This window comes from Pleurotus ostreatus (assembly GCF_014466165.1).
Source record: "Pleurotus ostreatus strain PC9 chromosome Unknown scaffold_5, whole genome shotgun sequence".
Lineage (NCBI taxonomy): Eukaryota > Fungi > Basidiomycota > Agaricomycetes > Agaricales > Pleurotaceae > Pleurotus > Pleurotus ostreatus.
Window position 1 is genome coordinate 2,926,226 of NW_023503160.1, and position 10,133 is coordinate 2,936,358.

At 49.2% G+C, this 10,133-nt stretch overlaps 1 protein-coding gene across 1 annotated transcript; it reads right to left on the bottom strand.

Annotated features, from left to right (window-relative positions):
* Nucleotides 1–2,010: 2,010 nt before the first annotated feature.
* SWR1 (swr1 complex component) lies at nt 2,011–9,748 on the bottom strand (the record flags this gene model as incomplete). The annotated part of the gene is made up of 13 exons (XM_036777610.1): nt 2,011–2,476; nt 2,527–2,601; nt 2,651–3,911; nt 3,965–4,376; nt 4,430–4,502; nt 4,555–5,267; nt 5,310–5,429; nt 5,486–6,025; nt 6,077–6,358; nt 6,408–6,443; nt 6,495–6,554; nt 6,598–6,910; nt 8,463–9,748. The coding sequence occupies 13 exons, from the start codon at nt 9,746–9,748 to the stop codon at nt 2,011–2,013; spliced, it is 5,637 nt and encodes a 1,878-aa protein (XP_036631230.1).
* Nucleotides 9,749–10,133: the final 385 nt, after the last annotated feature.

Below are 10,133 nucleotides of genomic sequence, written 5' to 3' on the forward strand. Positions count from 1 at the left end.
CCTCTGCTAGGTGAGCAGCCCTCTCATGTACTGTAGTTAGTCTTATTCATTATCTTTGGATTCTCCCTCTGCTAGGCCTGCACTGTTGGCCATCTTGAGGTTGCCCTTACAAGCTTGTCGTATACTTGCTATGCCTTTTAATATCCGTAACTGGGATAGGACCGAGTGCGGTGGCCATGTTGGGATTCTGAAGAGGAGGGGACTACGGAAAGGTGGGAAGCGGCTGTAATCGTTAAGCGCGCAACCATAGGATCTTATCGTGTCTGATAAGATCCTATATGATCTTATTGGATTATCTATATCTTATCAGTATAACCGGTATCTTACATGATTCAGACTATCTCCTATAGGGCATCACATGATGTCAAGGCCTGCTTATATAGCCCTTATCGGCTACCCTCTGTATTGACGCCTTAGAAGACATTCCCATGCCTTGCAGAAAAATCAGCCGAGTCGCGACATATCTAATATATTTGGCTTATGCCAAAATTTTGATGGTATTTTCCAGTAATTCACCTTTTCTGGGTGATCAGCTCATCAGAATTGGACCAGCATGGTATCATTTGAAAGGGTTTTCAAGCTGGAATATATTCCATGCAAGTCCGGAGCACAATAAAAAAACTTCCTATTTTAGTGGACTTTTACTGTCCTCAACTGTAGCAGTAGTAAGTACTGGAGTCCATTTCATGGACACTTGACTAATTAACCTCCTCCAGCCAATTTAGGCTTCATAACCAATCAACTTGATACACTTCAGACACTTTTGAAGCCACTCCCCCAGCTGCTGTTGGAGGTTGTAGAAATATGGGCTAAGCTGCTCAATTTGGGGGTAGAGGTGGTAGTAGAGATGATAACAGTTATCCAGAAGGAAAATCAGCCCACTGAAGTAACCACCTCCAATCAAGCACATCATCTCCCAATGTTAGGGCGACACTAGTCTAGGACTAACGTGGCTCCTACAAGAATACTAAAACTCAAAAGAAAGATGAAGGGCTTATTGACTTAGGTCTCACTATTACTAGCGGAAATCCCAAGAGAACGAGCTAGCGTTCTCGGGTATGTTATTGGTACTTAAATACTAAAATACATGCGTAACCCTCATGTACTACTACATGCCTACTGCAGCCGTCTTTCCATGGAACGCGCACCGATTCCATGAGGAGCTTGGTAATGTACTGCGGACACGCGTTAGACGTGAGGATCTTACTAAGGTATTGTAATGAGAATTAGTAATAGGCACGTCTTGCGCGTTTAGATAAGATATCGGAAAAGGTAATCGTTCGGAACAGACCGGACCATAACACCCAACTCCCAGATGTCTATGTTTTCTGAACCCAACCGTGAAGATGCTTTCACTAACCTCAAGCATGAACCCTCTATATCACCAACAATACCGTTTAGATAGTATTGCAGCCAAGAAGCATGCTGAGAAAAGTGAAATACTGGAGATTCTCCAGTAATGCCTACAAGCATCCTTTTCCTCTAATCTGAAAACCCAAGTTCTAACAGCTGAAGAAGTTGAACAGGCTTGGTTGGCCTATTTGGAGCCAATAATCAAACTTTTATGATGAAACAACAAGTTCATGATCTCCTCTTCCTTGCCATGCTTTGAACCATGCTGTAATTCCTTTACATTGTATTTGTCAAACAGTCTATTTTCTTTGCTCACTGATTTCATTGTTCTGAATTTGTTCAATCACTGCTTTCTTCTGAATTCCTGCATTGAAAATTAGCATTCATGCTCTGTAACTTGAAGACTATATAGTGCCTCAGCTTAAAGCCTGCTTCACATGTTTCTTTTCATCATCCTTCAGCAAGCCATTATCCATGGCCAGAAATATGCCCAATTTGAAGGAATCAAAGAGATAGACTCTCAGTGTCTAAGGGACATATGTAAAGTACCAAATGTAGTATGCAAGCAGAAAAGCAAAGAGGGGAACTACACTGAGAATGGCATAATGATAATATAATAAATATATAGCAAGTAAAGCATCACACATGTTCTCAATTTCACCAGTCGCGGAAGAAATCGTAGTCAGCTGTAACAAAATCAAACATGTAGTCCAGGACGGTACCACCCTCTTCTTCTCCCTCTTCTTCGGGTGGCGGTTCTGGTACACCACCAGTAACACGAGCTTCATCCGGAGGGTTGCCTGTCCCTGACTGCGGTGGCACAATCTCATTGGCTTCCCTGTCTTCCCCGAAGTCGTCTGCATCCGCACCCTCCATGTCTACCTCTTCGCGGGCAGCGAGATCAGCGGCACGAGCGTCCTCCGTGTCCTCAACTTCTCCGAGGGCACGCGTGAGAGCACTCTCATCGTTAAATAAGGAGCGCCAATCGAACTCGCCCTTTTGAATTACCAAATCGTCCAACGAGCGCTTCTGGTTGGCCTTGCGCAGCATTGCCTCTTCGACCGTGTGCTGGGAAACGAAGCGGTATATGTGGACGTCGCGGATTTGACCGATACGGTGAGCCCTGGTGAAATTTAGACCAGAATACGACTGGGCGCGGAAAGAGTAACTTACCTATCCTCGCACTGACGATCCATCTGGGGATTGAAGTCGCTGTCGTAGAAAACAACCGTATCCGCGCCTGTCAAGCTACCGAGAGGTCAGCGAAGCTGTGAATCAGACCGACGCCTCAACTTACTTGATCCCAACGCCGCCAGATCTGGACGACGATATGAAACAAAAGATTCGCGCGTCAGCGTTAAAGCGCTCCGTGATGTACTGGCGATCCTCGATTTTCGTTGCACCGTCAAGGCGTAGGTACAAATATCCGTGCAGGTTCATGAATATCTCCAAGATGTCCAACACCTTCGTCATTTGTGTAAAGATGAGCACCCGATGGCCCCCCATCTTCTTCTCCCGCAGCAGACGTGTAAGTTGCTGAAGCTTACCGCAGTCATACTGGATGAGAGACGGATCTGGGAACGCAATCTGTAACTTCACGCTAGAGCGATGGAGAAGTTCGTCAAATGAAGGGGGTTGCTGACGAAGGAAGTCTTCGTGCGCGCCAAGTGCCAGACGCGGCATATCCATTGCCACCACCGGAGATGTCACGAAGGCAAATCGATCGATGATTCCTGCCATTTCCGATTCCCGGTCGCCATAGGATGTCACCATGTCGTTGACCACACTCACTTCCTCTAGGTACGTAGTGCGATTGTCGGCGTATTGTGAAGGAATCGGAGAGCGTGTAAACTGACGCAGCAGCCGAAGGCTCTCATAGCTGAATATGGGCGACGCATTACATCGGAGACCATTGAGGTATCCGATATGGGCCCATCTTGCTATCGTTTCAGCGCGTTCACGATACGCCTCGTACTTACGAAACCCGGCGATCGTACGCGTATCCTTCGGCGGGGGCTCTCCAGGCATTTCGGAGATGAACGGAAGTCGCGCAGTTGCTTCCAACCTTCGAGTTTCCTGGGCGGCAATGAAAGATGAACCCTGGCGGTCGATGAATCGCAACCCAAGAACGTCCAGATTGACGGATTCCTCGGCATCATGGAACATCCGCCGCCGGATGAGGAGTTCTTTGATCTCGAAGTCTGCAACTGCTGAACGGTCCATTGCGAACGACGTCACGATGGGACGGACTTCGAAGAGGTCGGGATGGTTGCAGACTTTGCGCAGCTGCATCAAGATATTGGCTATCTTCTGATACACGCCTGAGTCTAGCGCGTCTCGAGTATGAGCTCTCGCCATGAACTCGTCGTACAAGAATCGTTGGCGTTTGGAAAGCGGACATAAGACCAGGTGTTCGTATTTGCTTGGCAGCTCTTTCTCCACGTCGCGTTTCAGCCTTCGTAGCAGATACGGACGGAGGACAGTATGTAGCTTCGTCACACGCTGCATGGTGTCTTCGTCGAGAGCATTGCCCATCTCGATCGCCTTTTCCAGAGGGTCTGGGGAAACCAGTAAGTATATGGTAACCAGAGACAGCCGTTAGTCTACTCACTAGAGAACCACTCAGCAAATTCCTTGAGATTGGCGAAATTAGAACCAGACATGAGAAACTGCAGCAACGCCCAGAGCTCCGTGAGATTGTTCTGGAGAGGCGTCCCCGTGAGGAGGAGACGACGAAAGGAGCGAAACATGAGCAATATATTCCAGCGCTGGGACTTGAAATTCTTGATCATATGCGCTTCGTCGAGAATCATATAGTACCACGACTTCCGCTTGAATATGTGCGCATCGCGGCTGGCAAGCGTATACGAGGTGATGCAGACGTTGAAGTGATGCTTATCGTTCCAGCCTTGACGAAGTTCCTTCCGACGCTTCGTGCTACCGTGATAACTCATGACTTTGAAACCTGGCAGGAACTTCTTGAACTCCATGACCCAGTTGAGAAGGACGCTCGTCGGGACGATCTAACGCAGGATACATATACTGTGTACCATTGACAATGATGATGCAAACTTACTATGACATGGGGACCCCAGATGCCGTGGTCGCAGGCTAGGTGAGCCAGCAAAGCGATTGTTTGGATTGTTTTTCTATGGGACCACTGAGTTAAGAGTCTAGCGGAACTGAAAGAACAGCGCGCACCCCAAGCCCATCTCATCAGCAAGAATTCCATTCAAGTTGTTCGTATGGAGACTCGCCAACCATTCCAGCCCGGCTTGTTGATAAGGACGTAGGACACCGCGCAGAAGCAAAGGCGGTTTGATCTTGTCTTGGTGGTCCCATTGAACGGGGGCGACGGCATATGGCTTCAGATACTCCGGGATGCCTGATTCGGTGGACGTCTCCTCGGGCTCAGAATCGTCCTCAGTCGGAGTCGTGTCCTCTGCCACTTTGATGACGGCACCACGGAGAATGTCTTCCGCGTCAGTGGATTCCTTTGCATCTAGCAAGGGCGAGGTGCCACTGACGGCATCGTCTCCAGTTTGAGGCGGCTCAGCAACAGCTGGCCGGATGTCTGTGATATCGCCATCGTCTCCAGCCAAGGGCGTCGGAGAATCGTTCGGAAGCTCGATGATGTTCGCCATGACAGCGGGGCTAGACTCTGGGAGCTTACGCAGTGCGTGCTCGGCTTCGTCTACAACCGTGTCATCTATCGAGGCATGTTCTTCCAAGCGAGGCGAATGCTGGCGAATGAGAGCACCAGTATCTTCACTGCCATCGCTAGCTTCACTACCGTCGTCTTCATCTCTTCTTCCTGGCACGTCTGTACCATTATCGTCGATCTCACTCTGCACGTCATCCGCCTCATCGTCTTCATCCTCGTCGTCGCCATCTCTCTCGCTGTCCGACGCCCACTGGTGCAACGAAGAAGACGCCGACCGGCTACGTGAACGCACCAAATCCCCCTGCTGAGCAGTCAAAATATGCCCAGACTGGTCCAAGATAGCATCCAAATGCTCCGCCCCGCGTCTCATCTCCTCAGCCTCGCGCTTCACCCGCTCCTGCTCGCGGATGTGCTGCACAGAACGCACAGTTTCAGCGTCAGCAAGACCACATAGGGCATACAACGCACCAACAGCACCCGCTTCCATTCATTGGCAACCAGTCGCACCGTCGCTTTCGCAAGAGCCCGCAGCCGCCGCTCCTCCAGCACCTTCGCCCGGTCTTTCTTCGACGCCTGTGCATCCCAGTATCCCTGTATTAGCGCGCTGATCGTCTTGCCCGTCGATTTCTTGAGACGAGCGCGCCCGGCCGCAGTGGCGTCCGCAACAACCTCGTCCCATATGTCGTGCGTGCTGCGTTGTGGCGTCGTGAAAGACCCTTCCTGCGGCGTGGTCCCGAACAAGACATCGGTCCCAGGAATAAACCGGCCTTGCTTGCGAAACAGCTCGACGCGCTCGTGGATCTCGGCATCGGCACTGGCCGACTGCTCGAACGCCTCGTGATTGAGCTCGCGGTCGTTGAGCGTTCTATACGACGTCAGCAGCGCAGACACAGATGTATTGAACCGCGCCGGCCCAGGCCGTTGGCGTGGATGCGAAATAGTAGGCGGCGGGCGCCGCACAAGAAGCTTGATTCGCTTGATGTTGAGTTTGACGTTGGTATTAGGCTGCTGCATGAACCTCATCAGCCGCGTAAGTTGCTGAAAACACCCTGCACTAACTTGGTTGGTGGTCAGCACCTCTGGACGCAAGGAGAGTTTCTGCGTCGCTAGAATAGGCTCCGTCTTGCGCCGTTTCCGAGGTTGCGTATCGTCGTGCATTGCCATCGAAGCAGAGACTGACTCAATAGCCCTGCCCTGAGTAGCTTTCGTCCCCTTCTTGACCTTTAGCAGCGGTGCATGCAGAATCTGATGTCGTTCATTGATGGCACGTCGCGTTCTGCGCATCGAAGGCCCCGCAGCCATCGAAGATGCTTGCTCTAATAAATCATAATCTGCTTTGAACTACACCCCATTGAGTATGTGCGCACAGAAGAGCCCAGAGCACACCAACCTGTTGAAACACGAGAGAATTATCCCATTTCGCCTCCTGGACTCCATTCAATAACAAGTATCCCCCGCGTGAACAAATATGACGCACCGCAGGATCGTATGCCAGCATGTTGCGAAAATGCACCATGTGGAAGAGTTCGCGGACCTTCTGTAGGTTAGTGTCAAAGTCCACAGGAAGGGGAGAAACGTACGAGGGTATCATGGCGGTCATGGATGGTCTCCATCTCCCGCTGTCTCTCGGCCAGGAGTGCACTCGTCTCTGCGTCAAGGACGTCTCCCGCGACCGTTCCATTGACCGCCTCGCGCGCTTTGCCCTTCCCCTTCCTATCGACCATAGTACACGCTCCAGATTCGTCGTAACTCCAGTCCCTGCACCAGAGCGTCGGCGTTCCAGGCGCCGTGTCGACGAGATGTCCACCAGGCCCCGCGTTGCGCCAAACACCTATCGGCTGATCTTTACAGATGCTGAACGGTTTCTGCTGGTTCTTGAACACCCACAAAGCCCTTGGAATGGAGGTCCGACCGTCGAACAGCAGTTGCGCCAAATGCGCCGTCGAAGTGAGGAAGATTTGAGAGAAGTCATTTTCTCAAGAGAGAGGATGTATGCTTGTTTGGTCATGTCAGGAGCGAATCAACGCTTGACGCCAACGAGCCGCCCGGTAGCTCACCTTGGGTTGGTCGAGAGCCATCTCAAATCGTCGAGTCGATGGGGCCGTCGTCGGCGAGTGCTGGAGGGATACAGTGTTCAACCCCCGTTTGGGAAGGTACCACTGAATGGGAAAGGCGCTCGGAACCAACAATTCTGCTTGCAACTACCCTCGGACTTTGATTCAGAGAATAGGTATTGGCCCCATTCACGCATATGTTGTTGTTCCGATACAAGTTGAATATCCCTTCAAAAAGATAATATCAAAATATGGTTTACAGCTAGTTGCAGAACCGAAGGCCCGGCCTCTTATTTTTTTTCCCACACTCCATCCTAGTAGTGCTACGCTCGCGCAGTCTCTCCTGCAAGTAATTTTGCACCGAGTAGCTAGATTTGTAGACAACCATATACTTATTTTATATCCCCCACACGCACATCTTGATTTGGCACAGTTTCAACGGTTGAAAACCTCCCGGTGTGACCTGAGAATCAGTAGTGCAATACATCTGCTCACACCGCCCATATCTTTCGGAATACACAAGGTAATAGTATTCGGACTCTTAGGCTATGATCTACACGCATTTGTGAAGGTGATCACGTAACTTTGAGACCAGAAACACCATGTGATCAGTATCTTGTAGAACAAATACAAGGTGATGAGTTCTCAGCCAATTGAGCGATAAGTTCAAAGCTCGATATATTCATATCTTTACATACCTGTAGAACAAATACAAGGTGATGAGTTCTACAGGAAGTAGTAAATGAGTGATCTGAATGGCCATAAAGTGGAATTAACCTACTTGGGGGTGTGGGCCAGTGCAGCGCATGGCATGTACGGGTCCTCTCTTCTTTCCTCAATAAGGTGAATATAATATATACAGTCTTGTCTTCATATACATCTAGTGTGGTCAGATTCATTGAGCTAATGCTATCTGAACATGTGGGGAACGTACATACACAGCAGCAATTGCATGCATTGATCTGCATGTGGAGAGATCACCCCTGTAACAATCACTGTCATACTCCATGATGCCAGAGTTAGACATACCATCGTAAACCCACACTCTGCCACTCTTATCTATATATCTACCAATGAAATGTGACCTACCATAATAAATAATGCACTTAAGATAGTAAGGGATGCTTCTGCCTTGTACATCTATGTAAATCTTGTGGTCTATATGGACAGAACCTGCTGCAAAGTCGAAGGCAATAAAATAAGGGGGATAGGAGTAGACATGCTTTACAAGTACAGTCTGTGAGCACACCACACACAGACGTCGTGTGTTTGAACCTTGACTGGAGCACCAGGCTTCAACAGAGGTGTAAGGAGTGTTCTCCAATGATATAAGGAAACTAGCATGATGGGCAGGTGTCACAGAACTACAGTGCCCATCAGCACAATTGTACAATAAGTCAACCATTCCATCTGTGGCACTAAAAAGGATATCCAAGATGGAAGACACAGAGGCATACTCTCCATATTTGAACTCAGTTGGTCTCTGCACACTTAGGGCCTGCCTTGCATACTCACGGGTGTCAGTGAGTCTATCTTGGCTGTGATTCACTTGATCAAAGCACTTGATAAGGGCAGGAAACAGAACACTAGACAACTCAGGGAATGTAGCAACTGGCTTATCCAGCCATGCATTGTATAGTAGCGAGAGAACAGTGTCATAGGCACAGCTATTATCACTCCACTGACAACCAATGGGTATAAGGCAATGCACTGCTGGATGATGCTGTATGCTGGTAGGATTTGAGACTTTGATGCGCTTTCTCTGAGTGTAAAATGTAGCTGCACCTTGGGCCAAATCATCTGAGATAGAGCGTTTTACAGAGGCAACCTGTGTTTGTGGTCTTGTATCAGCCAGCTTATAGGTGGACTTGGATGCTACATGCAGTTGCGGTAGCTGAGTTGCCCCACTACTCTCAGTCTTCCAAACTTCAGCCTTCTCCTTCATTTCCTGAACAAATTCGCTTGGGAGAAACTTGGTTATGTGCTGAGTTGGTATAATGCTCCAGTCTAAGTCATTAAAATCAGGCTCAATATATGGTTGTTTCTTGTTCCAACGTATTGCACTATGCATGTGATGGGGAACATATGACTCGGACTTGTGTTGTCTGAATGAATGAATTAAAGTTCGTCTGGTATCACCAACAACAGAAGGAGGAAGTTTGCCTACAAACTGTAAACGTGTGATGTCGTCGGGTAGTTCTAGATCACGGAACTCCTGCCGTAAAGCACCTGAGCATTTCTTGTCAGATATGATGGATGGATTAAAGCCTTGCAATATGAGTGTACCAGCAGCAGTAGCACTTCGAGAAAGAGCTGTATAGTAGCCTTGGTGACTTGCTGTGTCATTCAGATGGACCACATTATTTTCTCTAGTCTTTCCCTGGGAAGCAAAGTCTGTCATGGCATAATTGACAGTAACCTCGACCTGGCTTCTGGATATGTGCAATTTCTTTCCAGATGGCAGATCACACCAAGTGGGAGTAGTGGTTCTCATAATAGGCACCACATTCAGTGGCAGACCCTCAAATTGAACAGGAGTGGGCGGTTTTTTCAGTTCTATAAACAGAACATCCAATACTGGCTGGCCATACACACCAACTGTGGGTACCCAGTCATACACAGTCCCCTCCTGCCCATTTGTCATGCATAGCTCAGTGGCACTGTTGTCTCGTAGCATCACTGGCAATCCTTTGCAAAGACGAAGTTTTGCAGGTATTTTCTTCTCAACAGAGCAAGCAGGCTGCTCCCACAGAATTCTTTGAATGCTATGTTCTGTAAGGGGACACTCCTATTTTCTCCTATTCCCCCTGTACCGCCCCCTTCCTCCTCGTTCCTTTCCCCTTTCCTTCATCCCCTTTCCTTTCCTTTTGTCCCCTTACCTTTCCGCTTCCCTTCCGTTCACTCCCTTCGCATCCGAGCCCCGTTGGTGACTCCGAAGTCTTCCCGCACTTCGGACTCGCCTCGGACTCGCTTGGACACTTCAGACTCGCTCGGACTCGTAGATACACTTCGGGGTTCGTCCGGGCTACCTCTATCCTCCTTTCCCACTTCATTACTCCTTG